The sequence below is a fragment of the Strix uralensis genome, chromosome 2, assembly GCF_047716275.1.
Source record: "Strix uralensis isolate ZFMK-TIS-50842 chromosome 2, bStrUra1, whole genome shotgun sequence".
Lineage (NCBI taxonomy): Eukaryota > Metazoa > Chordata > Aves > Strigiformes > Strigidae > Strix > Strix uralensis.
Genome location: NC_133973.1, coordinates 90843616 through 90862965, shown reverse-complemented (window position 1 = coordinate 90862965; position 19350 = coordinate 90843616). Strand labels below are relative to the sequence as shown.

Here is a 19350-nt window from a genome sequence, read left to right as displayed (position 1 = left end):
TATCATAGCACACATAATCTAATCTTCTATGACTCATTTCAAGATTAAAAACCAGAAATCTTCAGCATAAGCAACTAAAATTTCTGAAGTTACTTACTACTTAGCATGGTACTGCTGAACAGCACATATACAGGTCCCTTACAAGAGTAGCAGGCTACTTTGACTTGGAAGATGTTTGAGAGATGAGTTAAACTGCTCTTGGTTGAAAATATAGTAACATTCAACTAGGTCATTGATACTGTAGCTATTAATGACAACTACTTCTTCCCAGAAGTAGTATTAAAATTCACACTTTATATTTGCAGAAAAATGCAAATAAAGATGAGCATACTCATCTTCTTCCACACAAGAGACGACAACCGACCTTGTGACAGACTTAAATGATTGTCATATACCTGTATACATAACCATCACTTCATCCCTTAATTCAAGTGGACCACTGGAAAATATTTTTAAATCAGAGGTCACTGTAACAAGACTAAATCTGGAGCTTTGGTAAGGAAGCACAATCAGACCACTTAAAAACCTGGAATGTGGAAACCAGCATACTTGCAGCACTTGTGCTTTTATACCTCTGTCCTAAACTTTATTCCTATTTCAACACATTCAGGAGGAAAATGAGTGAGAGGTTTCTTTCTGATTTTTTGTTTGTTTTGTTTGCTTGCTTGTTTTAGGAATGAAATATTCTTATATTTACTTGAAAAGCTTTCATAGTCCTCTTGTTTATAAGTCATTCAAGATCTACTGAAAATATTTGTATTGAATAAAGGTCACCAACTGTAAATAAAGAGTGATCAGCAACATTCAGTGATGGATCCTATTCTTGACTATCAAAAACTACACAGGCTTTGTTTCTCACTGATATGGCATAGAAGAACAAAGGTCACACATTAACACACTACAACCCAGAAGTCATAATTCTGACAAACAAAACACTGTGCGCCTGAAGGAAGGACCCTAACAGAGCTAACCTGGCCTTTAACTGACTAAAGAATGTTTTCAGAAAAGTGAAAGGTTGAAATCTTTCTTTGGATCTCTAAACAGCTACTTCATTAGAAAGAATTTGTTGTTTCATACGCATAAATACTAGAAATTTTAGGGAAAACTAAGTCTGCCTATTCTTTTTAACATTAGTCTAAGTTTTTCCAGGTTGCAAAACCTTTTGCACAGCAAAATGAAAATCTAGTATATTATTTAAGTGTCTCTCTCAGGAAAAGAAGAGACTCTGATAGATCTAAAACTTTCTTTTTTTAAAAGCGATAGATGGGCATACAGAAGGGATAAGCTGCTCTGATTCCACTTCTAACCACAGAAATGGAAGTAAACTGAAATGTTTCTCTGCTGTGCTTTTTTTTTTTCCCCTCCCCAACTGAAATTTACCTCCCAGCTCTGTCATCATTATCTTTCTGGGCTGACAGCAGCAGCTTTCAATAATATCCAGGCATTCAATGAGGATTTAAGAAAAAATGATTTTTCGCTGTACCTAGTATTTGCCAGCAGTATGCAATGCAGTTCCAACATGACCTAGGCAAAGGAAGAAAAAAGGCTTCCCCTCTCCACGTCGCAGTTAAAATTAACCACAAAGATTCAAAGTAAAATAAATATTCCATCCTTTCTCACATACATAGGAAACTATAAGCTTTCTCTTCCTTGTTGGTTTTATTTGTGTTAAAACCAGTAATTTCTTAAATGCAAGTAAAATAAAGCCACAATTTTCCCCACAAGGTTCACTGATACGGAGTCTAGGAACTAAGTCTGATCACAACGCGCATTTTGTATCCAAGTAAAAAACAGTATCTAATTCCTAAGAGGAGAATCTAAATGGTATTTATTAACCCAGGAGGAACTTGAAGAGCATAGTATTCCAATAAAGTTGTTCCTCTTCTCAACATACAATAACCTTACAAACCACATCATGCCTCAGTAAAACATTATGATTTATATTAGTCTAAATCTCTCAACTCTAGTTATTTACCAGATCAAGACACTGAAGTATTTTAAAACAGTAAGAGTACTGAAAACCTCTTAAGGTACATATTGTTTGTATGGAAAAACAACAGTAATTCTTGAGGTAGATAAAACACAAGGCAAGAAAATTCTAAAATAATCAAGTGTTTTGTTTTTTTAATTCAGTGTGTCAATTTTTTCATGTCATTCAAATATAGAAAAGTTCATTTCATAAAACAAGAAATTCTGCTTATTATTGTACAAGAGAAATTCAATAATGTATAATAATAAAATAGTTCATATTATAGGTAACTAGCACTGGACAGGCTTACAGTCAATTCAACTCTTTGTATAAAAAGGCATATAAACTCTTCATATAAAATCTTTTAGCAGCTACATTTTAAAAAACTATTTAAAAAACTATTATTCAACTAGAGAAAAAAAGAAAACTGGCTATATGAAAGTGATATAAAATGCTACTCTTCACCACTAAAATTCTGATTCTTATGAGTAGACTTTGTTAAACACACAGATTTTTCACAATTTTCCAAAACCATGCTAAATAACATAAGCTACCTATTTAGGTTCCCATTTTTGTTTGGTTACTGTATCGGAGCAAAACTAATTAATTTCCATTCTTAGAAAACAGACTAAGAAGTTTGCTGAAACTATTCAAGCCTCTCATCAATAAGAAAGCCACTTACCTCTTCCTTCTTCCAATCTATGTCTCCTATTTACACGCTGCCGCTTTTCTTCTTGCCGCAACTGAAGGTGTTCTTCAATATTAACTCCAGGAACAGGGACGGCTACATAAATTAAGAAAATAAAATATGTAAAACTATTCTCATGGTAATAAGCCTCAGAAGTTAAGTAAATGACAATGGAAGCCTACTTACTGCCTGCTCTTTACATGGCTCTGACACAATATTTAGAAATAACGAAAGGAGTTGAGTAAATTTGGAGAAGAGTTTTAGGCTTTATCTCTCAATTTCTTGCTTTTCGTGAATCTGCCACTATTTCAACATCATTGAATAGGCATATACACATTTACATTTAGTTATGTGTTCTCATGGTTATCTCAATTTTTCCCAAAAAAAGTTTCAGAAAGGATTATTAGTAAAACAAGCATAAAATTGCTTGTATTTTAGAAACATTTTAAATAGATTAGATATTTTTTAGTTTAAGAATGCTTTACCACTGTATGCTCTGTACTTACTAAGAAGCATGCAATTACTTTAATGCATGTATATACATCTGTATGTAAATCTGACTTATTTACCAAACTAGCCAATTTAATAGGAATTTGAAACAAACTGACAAGCACTTTTTTTAAACAGAAAACATGAGCTGAATTAATGCAACAATAAAACTACTATAAGCACTACCTTTTTCCAATGTTTTTTCAGCAAATTGTAACAAGCTAGAAGAATATACCTCACCCCCAATATCAAACAAAAACTCCACTTGGAAGCATTATCACTTTTCTCCAGACAAACATGGTTAACGCCCTCACCTCAAACTATGCCAAGTCCAGCACAGGACCAAGAACTGTTGTCTATCCTGCTAGGAGAGGAGTTGGCAAAGCGGAGGTTAACACAAAAAATGTAATTCCTCCCTGGTCATGCATGAGAACAGAGCCACGAAGCAGAGCTGCTATTGCCACATTCACCATCAGTATAAACCTACCTCCATGACAGCCATATACAAGCAAATTATATTTAGAAATATATGTATGGAAGTATCAGGACTGTACAGTGAGGTTATTTGGGGTCCTTAGTGTTAACTTATTAAGACAACTCCTTCTATTTAACTTTTTTGGTGAAAAAAAATCCCACACTCAAAGTATAGCACATATTTTCTATTATTACTACTCCCTCCTCTCAAGATAAATTGGTGAGATGTATAAATATTTTAAGTTGCACATCTGATTATCTTATGGTCTTTTCTATACCAGATACTCTATCCACACATCCATGCAGGATTAAGGGCTCTAAGTAAATCTAAACACAAAAAAAAATGTAAGGAAGGGCAGTCTGATCTCCAAAAAACTGTAATTGCCCAGTTGTAATCCAGAGAATACACTATTAAAAATGCTGTTATAACAGATCTTACAAGGCAAGATCACAAACTGCGTTCTCCAATAATCAGACCAGTTGGTACTTTTTCCCTTAACGTGGGTATTCTGGGGGAGGGTGGGTGGGGTGGGAGGTGTTTTGCCTTTTTTTTTTTTTTAAGTAATTTCCACATTAGTGGCACATTACTTTCTCTCTGCAAATTTCTAGGAGAAAAAAGAAAAAAGTTTTCAAGAAATTATATTCCCATCTTTTATGTGACTGCAAAAAATCCTGATAAAAAGTTTACAGAAAAATTTTCAGGCTATCAAAAAAGGACAGGAACAACTTTGTAGTATCAGCATTAGTATCATAACTGCACAGGTCAAAATGGCACACATGTCTATTGTAATGGTAAGTTTAAAATATTTCACTTACCGGAATGATCCCACTTTGCTATATCACCACTAAATAACCTGATAAGCAACATTTTAGTATAATATTTTAACATTTAGTATATATTATTTAGTATCATTTTTTAACAATATTATACTAAAACTGTCCTGTATGTCTAGAAGTCCAGTAATTTGATTTGAAAGAAAGAACTGCATTATTTAAGATACAAAGTTTTATCATATAGAAGAATCAAAACACTAACTGAAATATTAATTGAAAAGAATAAACCTATTTCTAAACTAACCTGTTATTCCAATTCAAGTTTCAGTCAGCAGTGGGATTGAGTTTAAAGAGTATAAACAGAAGTACTGATTTAAAAAAAAGTACAGTAAAAAAGAAAATTAAAAGCCAACTTGTTCATTTCATATCACTTACCCAGCAAGAGATCTAAAGGTATCATCTCTTTTACAGCATCAAGGATTCCTCTTTGCCTTGCTTCCTGGCCATCCAGTTCTCTAGCACACGCCTTGCAGCAGCCACATACAGCGCAGCCCGACTCACCTGAGCCACAGCCACAGATTCTGCAGCAAACAGAGTTGCTTTATCACTACCTTTTATTTTCGTGCAGTACTGATGCCTTGGTAATTAAAATAAAAAGACATATAATCTCTTCATATAAAAAAATGTTTTAGCAGCTAGATTTTAAAAAACTATTAGTTTGTTCTATCTGTGGACATGTAATTTTTCCTGAGATAAACAGAAAGTCTGGCTAGTTTAAATCCTAGCTGCTGTTGCATGGTGCCAGGGAACATACACTGACCGAACTGACTTCTCAGCATTAACTTTTCTTCATGTCATTAAACATACACCACATGAAAACATGAACAAGGAAACAATGAGCACATGCAATGCTGGAGAGATAGTAATGGCAATATGTAAAGCAGCAGCACTTTATGCAGCTCAACCCTGACATAACAGATAAAAGCAACAGGAACAGCAAGACTTCCATCATAGGATGAAGAAAGGTTATCCCAAAGCCAGCAGTTATGTCAGGATACAGATTCTATCAGTGTTCATATTCAACAGCTTCTAGTAAAGAACTGTATGCTAAAAAAATGTTTAAAAATGCATTTAGAACTAAATCACCTGCAACCATGACAAGCTATTTACAAAAATTTTAACCTACTTCTGATTTTAAAAACACAGACTCTTTTTAGGTATGTTTCCTTAGACTGAAGTTTAAGAACACATCAACTCAGTTTACAATGCAATGTGTGCTTTAGCCATTCAACACACTAGAGCAGGTATATTTCCATACAGTTGCTTACCCTCCAGGTACTCTGTCAGGACGCCCGCTACTAACACAGCTAGCTCCATAGCCCGTGCAATCTCCACATACAGTGCACACCATACACTGCTCCAGCTTCCATTTATGCATGCCTGGAGGACACATCATGGACTTCTCATCTTTTTCATCCAGTTCCTCTTCTAGGTCTTCATCCATTGCTGTTGCCATGTTCTCAACTCCAAAACCTAATTAAGGTATTGAAACAAGAAACAGCTGTTTTCTGCAGCCAACAGTAGCTACTGAGGAAGCTCTAAAGAACACTTGCAGATCAGATTTTAAAAGGAATGGCTAGGCATGCCTGATTTGCATGCTCAGCCAACACAATGACACTTTTGAAACATCTCTGAGCATGGGCTGGGGTATACAGCTAGGTCTCATGACTTAAAAGGGAAATGAAACATTTATATTCAGTATACCAGTAACAGGTCATTTACTTGTCATATATAAAATACTGCAATCCGGCAGAGGTGAATAGGTATGATTTTTCATACCTATATTTAGGATTAACGGAAATTGTGTGGAGAAAGATGTAGACTTGCATTCATGCCCTGTTCAGGCAAACAACAGCCTCAGGACTGAATACAAACAAGGAAAGGTAGAAAACTACTTACTATGACAATGGCACATAGTCAGACAAGGAGTGACGAGGTTTGGTTTTATTCATTTGTTTTACAGAAAAGCTTTTTCACCAACAAAAGTAGGTTGTGGGGTTTTTTTTTAAACATAACTAAGTTTATTAGTATGTGCAGAACACCAAATACCTGACAGTTGAACTGAAAGCATCCATACCTGTTTTTTTTTGAAGCATGTTGCATGTACTTAAGCTTTAGTATTGGAATTATATTTTATAACAAAATGCTTAGCTATGTTCTCACTTGTGATACTTTCCAGCACACAAAACAAAAGGAGAAGTCTAGGTCGCTCACCTTTTCCTCCCTGGCTCATCGAGCCTGTGTCTCGTCCACACTGTCCTTTATTATTTACGCCAAATGTCCAAACTTCTCCATTCTTCATTAGCACACAGGTGTGAGCTTTGCCCATGGCTACTTGAGTCACAAAATGGCCTTTCAAATCTGTTACTAAACCTGTAAGACATAAAACAGTTGAGTGGTAAATTGCACTTTCTACCCGAGAAGGAAGCTTCAGTGACATAACAAAATTGCTAGTGGATACTGACAAGTTTTAAATTAATGGCAAGGAAGAAAAACAGCAGATATGAAAAACAAGTGCTAGAATAAGAAGTGAAAGGAGAATTAGGCCTAGGCCATTTGTCCTGCAAAGAAAGGAGAGCCAAAACCAAACCAAACCCTACTGCAAATCACTTGTTCTGAAAAACAATTCTAAAGGAGTTATAACGCCATTGGAGTTTATTCCTTCAATATTTTACTTAAATTGAGATGTACTGGATCACCTGCAAATTCAAAACAGGCTGTCTTGTGAGCAGAGAAAGGTATAAGGCCTGGTTTCCTGCAGCCTGTTCATATCAAAACATGTCTCATTTCTGTGACTTTTCCCAGGGTGGCCTTCTAGCATCAAATTAATAAAACAAATATTTTTTTTTCTCCTCAGTGGAAGCATTAATTTGGGTATTTGGCACCAGTGCTGCTATATATTTTTACAGAACTTAAGAAAACTGTCTTCTCTTTCTATCCTTCTGTCATATTTGGCTGAATCAGCAGAAATTCAGAAATCTATTAGAAGACTAAGAAACACACAAACATCATTTCCACAGGCTAAAAACTTGCAGAATAATTTCAATTACTCTAGTTGTGAAATCACTTAAAAAGACAGGTATTAACTTACTTGTACTATCAGAGTAAATGGCATCTTTTCCAAACATGTAGAGTTCTCCATCTTTTGAAATTACAGAACTGCTTCCATTATTGCACGCTGTAGATATAACAATCTTCCCTTCCATTTTAATAATTTTTTTGGGCTTATATGGTTTTGACTGCCGTCTGCTTTTAGCTTTAAATAAATAAATAAATTGCAAGTCATTCTACCAAAAAAAACCTTCAAAGGCACAATAACATTTGTTTTATAAGGAGGGGTTAGTTTTCAGACTGCTACTGAAAAAAATTCTATCTGTATGCTCTCCTGGCCTAATTTTTATTGGATTACACTGGTTTCTCTCAAAAAATTCAACGGCAAGCAAAGTCATGATTAGACAGGTATCTTTCAGGAATGAGTCTTCAAGTTTTTCTTTATATATATACTGAATTATCTTTATGAACTTTACAAAGCAGTGAATAGTGAGAAGAATATATATGACAATATATGCAAAATAAGTTCAGAGAAAGGTTACACAAGTTCATTTTTTAAAAAGAAAAACATTAAAATCTCTATTTATTAAAACCACATTTAGAAAAACTTCGAGTTACAACAGATTCCCACAAAAGGAAAAAGGGAAGACAAAGTACTGGGAAAAAAAAAAACCACCCCTCAAAATCATTGTTTGCAATCTGGCCTCAAACGAAACAGTAACATAGCTAGACTGGATAAAACAACTAACAGCTGCCATTACTGCCTGTGAATTTTCACCCAAGTCAGAGACCTGCCAGCTACTTTCACTTGCTGACAGTTACCAGCTTTCTACAAAGAACACATGCGCACATCCTGCTGACAGAAAACCAGTCTCCCTGCGCAGGTTTAAAGAAATCAGGGGAAAAAATTAAAACTTGTGTATATCCACTCTGAGTCAAACTAGAGAGTGACAAAGAGAACCAGATGAATCAGAAGACAGTTGAACTCAGAAAGACCTTGCTCAGGTCCTCAAGCAGATTCTTCAGTAAGAAGAATTTTGCCAGTTTAAACAAAAGCAGTGACAGCAATTTAGTTCGAAGTGTTAAACTTCTGTTTCATCTGAAATTGTAGATTAAATATACAACAAAAAGAATCAGTTTAATTGTATTTTGGGTAACTTCCCAATAACTGTGCAACACAATCTTGGAATTTGTGCTTTTAAATACATTTCCTAGAATCTTTTTGTTTGAATCTCTTAGATTTACTCTACATTTACTGGAAAAAGTAGTATGATTTTGTCCCACAGTTTTCAGTAGATTTGCATTTAAGAAGACTCTACAAAGTTATTACAGCACATACGAAGTTTGTTATAGAAATAATTTTACACAGGAGTACTATTAACTTCCTCTCTCTTGAACACATTCAAGAATCCACTCCATATGCATTATCAAACTTTAAAATGTGTTCTTGCCTGTATTTTAGTTGTACTACATGGGAAAACCCACACATTCTTAAGGAATACTGTCAATGTAGTTAATCTTTCACAGGAAGAGTAAGCTAAATACGCTTTGTTTCTGCATGAGCTATGCCATACCTCACATACGCAGTCCACTGAGTTTTTGTTAACAACTTTCTTGAAAGGTAAAACTTCTACACAGTTGATTGAGACAAAGCTGGACTCTACTGATGCTGTTTATCAAGATTTTAAATCTATTTCAAAATACTATTTTAAATCAAATTTTAAATTCTAACCATCTAGTACTATCTAAAGACTTGAATTTTATACCAACATTCAAATGTTATTCACTATATTTCTAACTGACTGCACTGAGGCACAAAATTTCAGTCGGATTAGATCTGTGTTTAAATTCTATGGCTAGCAGACTAAACTTTTCCACAAACCTGCATTGTGAAAAATATATTCATTTTAATGGTAACAAACTACACCATTAAAACAGAACATTACTGAGAGATTAATCTGAATTTGAGTTAGGCTTCGATATTATATGAAAATGCTATCTATGAAATATACATTACATTACCCTATTAAAATGCACATACCATGAGGCTGACAACTCAAAAATACCAACTCTGTTTTAAGATTCTCAGGACCTAGTATTTTTCAAAATACATTCTTTACTTTTTTTTTCTTAAATTAATCTAACACAACATATGAGAACAGTCTGTTTCTTACAGTGAAGTATTTAATTTAATATCATAGCAGATCACAGCTTTCAGGGACCTAAAGATATCTTTCATTGTCTTATAAAGTGTATGTCAACCTAAACACATAACTTTAGAGATCAAAACTAGGAAATTTGCTAATTTTATATTGAAGAGGTATTTGTTAGTCTGAAGATCAAATTAATCTGTCCTCTCTAACGTCTGAAGTGTTCTGCTTGATCAAACACAGAAAGACTGTACTTCTACAATTTCTGATCAATGTACCTCTCCATTATGGAGAGGCATTAGCTGGCAAAACATATTTCCAAAGTTCTCTAAAACACCAGTGAAGAGGCAAAAGTTTGGCTCTTCAGTTTTTCAGACAAAGTCCCAGGCAGACAGCATGGCCTCTTGACCAAACTTATGACCGCCTTTTCTCAGGACAACTCTAAAATAGCACTCTCACCACACAACCCAAACTGAGATCAACATCTCTAGCTGGGAGGGGCAGTGGCACTGGTTGTCAGGACCTGTGGCTGGCATAAAATTCAGACCCAGTGGCATGCTTACATGTTCTTGGAAGATGTTAAAACTCTTCTTTTCAAATCAAAAGGTGGTTAATAGGCTTTTAGCAACAGTTGGTCAAGCAAGCATAATACGTACTTGATTCACCATCTTCTCCTTTACTAGCAGAACCTGTGAAGAATATGCTTCCATCCTCAGCAACAAGTAAGGCATGTGAGCCATCATGTCCAACAGAGAACTGAATAATCTTTGGAGATTTTGTGATTGGGAGTTCAACCCATTTTCCTGCTGAAGGACCACCTTGTTTAATTCCAAGGCTCTGATATTTGCCAGTATAATAAATCTAGGAGGAAACAGTTTATCACTTTCAGTTATGGCACATTAAATTTGCAACATTTTAAAAGTTGCATTGTTTTTAAATCCCGTCATTTCAAACCATACAGAACTTTTCCTGACATTGCTTACACCATTTCAGTATCTCTATCCTAAACCCAAGAATTTTGACTTAATGGAGGAAACATTCTGATTGGATTCTGCTTGTTCTGAAATGTGCTTTCTACTGTAACAGAGAATTAATTTCCATATATAATTGTTTGGCTAGATGAGTTGAACACACCAGAAGGAACTGTTCAGAAGAAACTACTCAGAAAAAACTAAGCATTTAAAACACTTAAAGAGAAATGTCTGGTCTGTGTAGAAACAAGATAGTATTATAACAATAAAAGTAATTAAAAAGACAAAATTATTACCAATATTAATGCACGTCAACATTTTAAAAACTTCTTTTCAGTAAATGCACAGTGGCCACTGAGTACATAAACAGTAACATAGAATACGGTATTTCACATAAACAAACACAAAACTAATGATATGGACTAAAAAGTTTCCTCCAGAGCTTTCTGTTACTCAACAGCACTATAAAATGGGTGAGTAAACCTATATGGACACCTAAAGCCATCTTTTGTTGTCTCAAAGTATATTTCATACCTAAACATACAACTTCAGAGATCAAAAGTAGGATATTTGTTAATTTTACATTGAAGAGGCATTTGTTAGTCTGAAGATCAAATTAATCTGTCTCCTCTAATGTCTGAAGAGTTCTCCTCTAGAGAGGTCTAATGTCTAGACCAAATCCTGCTTCATACTATTAAATTTTTTTCTAATAAAAAGTAGTTTATTTATGAACATTTTCACCAATCTCACTGTTTTGATAGCAGCAGACCAAGGCCTTCATTCCAATAAAGCAGCACAATTCTGAACACAGGCATATGCAAATGCATCTGAATATGCATATGATATGCAAATGTCTGAAAAACAGTCTCTACTGGGCAGAACCAACATATCAAATCATTAAGAATAGGATTAAAGAAATCAGTTGAAAACTTTGCATAGAGGAAACCAATAATTCTCTGAAGGATCGGAAAAATCATGATGGGATTTAAATAAATTACTATGGTCAGACTGTTTATGGTTATAAGGTAAAAAATTTTGCAAATGTGCTAATACATCATTTGTAGACAGAAGGCAATTTTGTCCCCCAAACCTAAAACAAAGCTGCACACTGTCTCTAAGTAAGAGTGACTGTATAAATTTCTATAAATTCAAGCCACAGATTTCTCAATGACTCCAACACCATCTGTTTATGTTTTCAAATAACCATTTGCCTTTTTCCCTTTGAAGTGGGCTCTGAAAATATATTTAAATACAGTCATATAAATTCATTCTAACATACTAAAAAGGCAAAAAGTAATTATGGAAAAATAATAATTAAATTTTAAAAATGTAGAAATACATTGATGCTATTTGCTATTTACTACAGAACATTTTCAGTACCTTTCCACTAGCAGTTTTCATTAGTGCAAACTCTCTTCCAGCACCAAGGACAGCTGATTCCTCGTCAAACCCTGTACCTGTGCAAGTAAGATTGTGTTAACCAGACAGTTTAACCAGGCAGTTTCACAAACCAGTTTACAGACATAACTCTGCCAGGAAGAGATTGTATTAACAAAGGTTCTAAGGAAGTTACAAGTGAAACAACGTTTTGCTGCCACAAGAAGGCTTACTGGGCTAGACCTGGCAGGGTTGTTCAAAGAGGAAAAAACCACTAGCATAAGAGCAACTGCACTTGGTCAGACAGAAAGGTCCATGTAACCAAATATGCTTTTGTTCTGATAGTGCCAAAAAGCAGACATCTAACAGTGCAAAAAACCCAAAGCAAAGGCCAAGTGATATTTCTCCAAAATAATTTTGTAGACACCAATAATTTTGCATCTCCAATTCTGATACAAAGGTGGTTACCACGTATTTAGTTTCTTTCAATGCATTTTTTTTCCCATTAATCCAGCCAGCAGTCCTTTAAACTTTTGTTAACTTTGACCCACAGCAAGGAGTTCTATAGCTTAACCACATGTTATACAAGCACTATTGTGAAGTCCAAGCTTCAAACAATTACGTATTTATTATACAACTAGAGGAAAATACTGAAAAACCATGGACAGTGCTATAGACAGAAAGGTGGTTCAAAATGACTATATGGATTACTAGGAGTCAAATAATGCTTAAACAGTTAGAAAACCCTTGTACTTTTTCACATGTTTATAATGGAGCTATACCTTTCTGCACACAATAAAGACAAATAAAGGGAAGGGCAGTGTTTCAGTTTTATTATTTAAATTACTAGGCTTGTTAGCAACCTTCAAAAAAGAGGACTTACTGATAATGTGCAAGTCTTTCTCCAGATCAAACAATGAGATGCCACAGGCATGTAAGCATTTTCTTGCAAGCTTAAGTTGCAGCTCTTGTTGTAGTACTGGCTCAGTACTCGTTGCAAATATTCGCACTACAAAGCCATCCTGCAATGAATAAAAAAAATAATCTACTTTATACTGTATAATAAATGCACTGATTTATTTTTCATGGCCTAAGTGCATCAGTATAATTTCAGAGTAAATTATCAGAGAACACATTGCTAAAGTAACATTTATTACAGAGGAGAAAAGAAGTGCCAAACAGGATGAGCTGAAGATAAGCATCTGACAGACTTTAAACACATGTTGAATTCTATGAAAACACTATGAACACTATGAAAATAGTGAATTGCTATAGAAATTATTAACTCTGAATCTCACTACAGAAATCTGGCTTTTTTAACTATTTACATCTATCTAAGCCCTCAACTTCTCCTGATTCAGAATCCAAAATTCTGCATGCAGTTTAAGAGTGACTGCTTTAAAGAGTAGCTAAAACAGGTTTTTGTTTACAAGTGCAGATGAAGTATCTTCATCTGGCCATTTAAAAAAAAAAAAAGAATGGTTCCATTAGCAGGGAAATGGATTAATCCTGGGTTTTTTTTGTAGTTGCACGTCTGGCATCTCTTGCCAACCCTGTCCCATCCCACCCCTGCCCCATCCGTTTTACAGCTTTCTCACTGTCAAAAAACAGGGACCAGTGCAGAACTAAGAATGTAATAACTGTCTGCTGAATAAAACATAGAACAGCTAGAACTGTTTTGTCCCATTGCCCACTGGCACTTTTCATATATTTTCATAATTGCCCATTGGCAATTTTCATACAAAAAAAATCTATTGGAATATAGTACCTTTCCTATCTTTTCTATTAAATCCAGCTGAAATTCCCCAACAAGTACCAAAGGAATTACAGGAAATTAAATTTAAAAAAAAATTATCATTAAGCTCCAAGAAGCTTATCCCATAGAGACCCTGAAGAATAACATGTTAAAAAGCCATTATTCCATGTATAAGATTTTTTTCCTCAAAAGAGCAACAAAGTTTTTCTTAAAATTTATGTGAAAAAAAAATCTGAAAAATGCATCACAAATCAAAATAGTGTGAATAAATACCAAAATATTGCTCCTTTATGCACAAATATCATAGTTTTTCATTATCTCTAGTTACATGGATTAGTTCCTTAGTTGTGTCACCAAAGAAAAAGCCAAACTTTAAGCAAAAAGTAAGCTTTAAGTATTGTAAAATAAAACAATTCAGTTGAAAGAAAAATAGTTTACCCATCATAACACTTACATCTCTAGATGCTGCTATTTGATTAATATATTCTCCATCAGTGAAAAGGATATTCTGCCCTTCAGTATGACAATCTAGGAGAGAAAGATGAATTACACTGCATCAGTTTATATAAACATACATACACAAACTGTTCTCTGTCTATTCTCACTAGAATCAGACTATGAGAGTTTTACTTTGTCTAAAGAGAGATCAAACTGTTCTGATAACATGCTAGGATCTCGTCTCTCACCAAAAACATATAATACTCCGTTGTCCTTTTAAGAATTATTAAAACACTTTCCATTGTATGTAATGATAGGGGTTACCCCAATATTTAACTGCAAAAGCATTTAGTATTCACCTGTGAGGGGTATTGTAAACTATTATAACACAACCAAATTCTAATTTTCTGGGAGTGTTAGTCTTTCTCCTCCCTCAAAGACTTTTTTCCTCCTTCCCCGCACCCACCACCCCCCCCTCCAAGGGCCATTATTTTTAAAAAAAAGTTTCTTCGGTCCAGCATATAAAACCTACAGAAATGAAACAAAATGAAACACAATCAAACTTTCCATTAGCATCTTATTTTTTCCACTGTTTGTAAATTTTGCCAAACTATTAACTGAAAATCCAGGATTTTTGGAAAATATAAAGCATCTACTTGAATGCATCACACATTTATTGAAAACAGGTCAGCTATTCCCAAGAAAAAAAGGTAGGAAAGAATTCTGCCCATATTAGGGGAAAAAAAGAAAATGACCACTTTCTCTACAAGTTTAAAAGTATGTCCCTACACCATCTCTTCTTCCCTTCCTGCTCTGCTATTAACAAAAAGATTGATATTATATGGCTTGTAAGGTGCTTGTTTCATTGATTACATACAGGAAAAAGACCTCTTCCAAAAAATACTACAAGACAGCTACTTTACATTGTAAATATCTGCTTCATAACCTGAACAAAGATCCACTATCAGTCATTTTAGCTAACAAATTTAATGCTAAATGAAGCACACACATCATCCTTCTGGCACAACCATCTAGTTTCCTATTTTTTGCTAGCTGGCTGGAGTGTTTTATTAAAAATAATACAGCTGAAAAAACCCCACAGTATTCACAAATCCATAAACTGGTTTCCTTTTTCCTGCTATATGCTCAGTCCAATACAGTACCTTACCAGGAACAGAATACGCATTAGGTCGCCTTCTCCAATTCTCACATGTTGAAGTAACAGACCTAAACTAGATAGCCTCCCCCTTAGAGCATACACAGGTATGAATGACAAAGAGGGTAAGCAGCAAGCAGGGTGGAGAATGGCCGATACACTGAAGTTTGAAATACTGCTCTCTCAAACATAATCTCAGATTTAATGACCAAAGTAAGTTCACATTACTAATTCTCTACACTGCAAAGTGGTAAGTGATACAACAGAGTTGTCAGCAACTTGAAGACAAGTTCCAAGAATAATCTAAATTACATTTCTGAAAGATTACAAGAAGTTGGTAAATATTAAGACACGTTGCATGGCTGAAAATTACACGCTCACATAAGCGTAACAGTCAAGGAAACACAATACTCTGGACATCAGTGGGTCCATATTACACTGTTTGGCCTATTTCTTGAGTCATTTCAAGAAGAGGCAAGCACATTTTTGGAGGTCATTTATATGATTGGTAAGTGTGTTCATAGAGGAAGTCTGGAACAGGGATGTTTGCTTTTTGTTTAGAAACATATATTCTTCAGAAGACTTCCTAAACAATAGCACCTCATTAGATAACATTCAGGCCCAGCACTGAATATCAAATTAATGAGGGAAGCAGAAAATTAAGGCAAATGAAATAGCAACAAAAAGCAGAACAGTAGATTGTCTCAGCTAGCAAGGAGCTCTGATGACTGATCGTAGTATTACTCAGTCTGACTTCAGAAATTACTCTGGGGACAAAGATATAGAAGGTTTCTGTCTGGAGATTGCTATAACAGAAAAGGATTATGTTTTACTTAAAGGACATAACTACAGACATCTGTTAATCACAGCTCCTTAGGGGCTTCAAGAGAAGATGACTGCCAAGCATCACCTTCTGTATTTATATAGTGCATCCTGTGCCTGCTAATAAGTACTCCTGAGCTCATCTAGGCTATCCTCAGTTAGCAGTACTTTTCAGACAAAGTGAATAGTCCTGAGTTCCAAGATGTTGATGTGTAATTTCAAAGAACAATGAAACCATACACCATGTAACTTTAAATTCTTCAGATGAACCTTCTCTAAGGTGTGTAGTAAAGCATTACTGTTAAAGAAACACTCAAGATGGAAACGTCCTCTATAAATTCAGGTCCAGTCACCTAGAAAATCTCATAGAACTCAGGGATTCTTTTATGATATTTGGACTGGGAAGACAGGTCCACAGCTCAAGAATAGTGTATGAAGCTCGGCAAAGGCATGAGATAAAAGAACACTGACACACAGTCTGGTAGTTCCAGACACACTGTCAGATTTGCTAGATCATCTATCAGAGTGGAAAGACTGCCCTTTGAAATAGAAGTTTATGGTTTCAAGAAGCTGGTGGATCCTACTCCATGAGAAAGGAGAAGATAATGTTCCCCAGTTCACTGCGTTTTCTAAGGTCATATGACTATGAACTCCTAATTTCCTATGCATCCCTGTACAAATAAATACGAATACCTTATTTAAATGCATTAGCACCAATCCAGGCATCTGAAAGAGATTAACTCCTGATAGAGATGTGTCTGAACACCATGCCAACTCAGAGGAAATAGTTGGGAGTCATATCAGTGCTCAGCTGTTAGCAAGGTTACTACCCTTTAGTTCTAGCCAGTGCAGTTTTTCAGAACTACACCATGCTGCAAGTCATTAATAAAATCAGAGTGGAACAGTCACTACTATTTAGAGTTATGTACCTACTCAGGTTTCCTCAGGATAGGTCACATACCCTCCCCTCCCCTTCATTTCTTTCCTTCTAATGGAAAACAGAAATAACCACCAGCGGAACCCTTTGAATTTGTCCTAGTCAAAAGAACAAGGCCATATCTGCACACAATATAACACTGAGATAAATGTGCAGAAGTGCAGAAAGTAAAACAGCAAAGTTCAAGGGTTGAAATACAAAGGGTAGGAGTTATGAAGAACATCTATCATCCACTTTGACACCATCACAAACCATACAAAATGAAACTGTGTGAAACAGTTTCAGGAACTTCTGAATGGGTATTCCCACAGTTGTAAGATTTGCTTTTGCACTGAAAGATTAATACATTTTTGTTTAGAAGGCATACTCTTGTTTAATTTGTGCATTTTTATAGCATAAACATAAGGCTGTCTTGCGGAATGACACGAGCCACGAGATTTGCAAAAGAAAGCTAACAGCTGAGTGGTGTAACTTTAAATGTGCTTAGGTGTCTCCCAAGACTTGCATGAAGATCACTGATTTGTTTACCAGTGGTAACATAATTAAGGACCTCAAAGGACCCTACTGGTTGAAGAAGCTGCCTTGAGGTTAAGAAAGTCGAAAAACAATCCTACAGGGCAATTTGTCAGGTCCTTATATGTGCTCTCACTCAAATTTCTCATACAGCCCCACAAAAACCAAGCAGTTTAAACAGACATCCACATTTTAAGGACTTGCATAAAGATGCATATACTAGATTCTACATTCATAGTTTGTTTCAAAAATTACTGTTTGTGTTTGAAACACAAAAAGCATAGAGAATTTTTCTGAGGTTTCAGTCAGTGCCTTCTTATTTACGTCAGGATGCAACACAAAATCTTTCTTCTGATCTATTAAGCCTGACGTTGTTCAATCAAAACATATTCTTGTGCCCTTCTACTGTTTACGTGAGTGGCTAAGAACATATGTGTTTCACCAGGAGGCCATTAAAGCATGTCCCAGGAACACCCTCATTTTCTAAACAGAGACCTAAGTTAGGAGGCTCCTCTGCAAAAAGTCAAACAAAAACCCAAACAACAAAGCTATAAAAAAGATTCCCAAAACAAATGAACAAAACCAGCAATTTAAACATCAGAAGCACAGTCAATAAGGATTCATCAGCCTCCTTTGTTTTTTGGATACATTTCTACCTATATTAAAGAACAAATGGTTTTGGCCATAGGTTGTAATCATCTACATGTAAAAGATACTGGAAACAAAGTCATATCTCACCCAAATGCTTAAAGTTCAAATAAGGAAGAAATAAAAATTCTTTAAGAAGGAAGTTAAGCTCTTGGGAGTCTTTAAATTAAGATGTCCATACATTCTAAAAAATGTGGCAATATTCTTCCAGTAGTTGGAGTAAGATGCAAGACCTGTGAATGAAATACTGCAGCTGGTCTAATGCAGCAAAACCAAAGTAATAAAAAAGCAGTCTCTTTGTGATCTCAAAATCTGTCTCAATTTCACTTCTGCTTATCTGAAAACACATAGCATGTAAACAGTAAGCTATAACTATCTTCTCATATCTGGACGTTCTTACCTGGCAAAGCAACTGTACCATCTTGTTCCAAAGTTTCAGGGTTTATTCTTATGGCTGTCATACTGTGATTATTCGCATCTCTATATAATAAATAACCCTGGTGAGAGTAAGAATATATATATTGGTATAAAAATATTCTTAAATACATCAAAGGATATTGTCAAAAGTGGAAAAAATGCAATCATTACTTTAGGTATATTTTAAAAATTTTGGAAACCTTTTACTTTTATATAAAATTTGATTCATTTTGACAATCAACTTTTCCACTAATCAAACTCTGAAGTAAAAAACAGAAATTTGACCTCTTCCTCCACTTTCTACATTCTGTAGATCAGTGTGCTGAAGCCTGTATACAGCTTTTGAAGCCACCCGTAGTAGTTCTGTTCTTCATATGTGCATACAATTACAGTTAAAAGCCCCAGTAAAAACCAATGTTCCTGTCCCCACTTTCCAAACAAATGATTCACAGGAATTCCAGCAAGGAGACACATATATTGCCCTATACAGAAGAGTAATCATTCATGAACATTAATAAGTGCATTTTTCAAAAATGTTGGTTAACTACTTTGACTCCCACACTAACAAGGTTCCACATATTCATTCTTTCTAAGCTCTTCATCAAAGAAATTCCTGCAAAGTATATGGTGATTTCAGCAACTACAGCCATGACACAAGGT

At 35.0% G+C, this 19350-nt stretch overlaps 1 protein-coding gene across 20 annotated transcripts in view; it reads right to left on the bottom strand.

Moving 5' to 3' along the window:
• Positions 1-19350, bottom strand: part of MYCBP2 (MYC binding protein 2) — a 204765-nt gene that overhangs the window by 139299 nt on the left and 46116 nt on the right. For 18 of the 20 annotated variants that reach the window (XM_074859472.1, XM_074859470.1, XM_074859454.1 and 15 more), the window contains exons 8-17: positions 18674-18770; positions 14214-14287; positions 12887-13025; positions 12007-12083; positions 10312-10516; positions 7546-7710; positions 6669-6827; positions 5723-5927; positions 4830-4975; positions 2652-2753 (exon numbers count right to left, since the gene is read on the bottom strand). In XM_074859472.1, the coding sequence (XP_074715573.1) occupies positions 2652-2753; positions 4830-4975; positions 5723-5927; positions 6669-6827; positions 7546-7710; positions 10312-10516; positions 12007-12083; positions 12887-13025; positions 14214-14287; positions 18674-18770 (1369 nt within the window). Of the gene's footprint in view, positions 1-2651; positions 2755-4829; positions 4976-5722; positions 5928-6668; positions 6828-7545; positions 7711-10311; positions 10517-12006; positions 12084-12886; positions 13026-14213; positions 14288-18673; positions 18771-19350 lie in introns of those variants that run through there. The other 2 variants (XM_074859464.1, XM_074859473.1) reach the window with 2 other exon arrangements.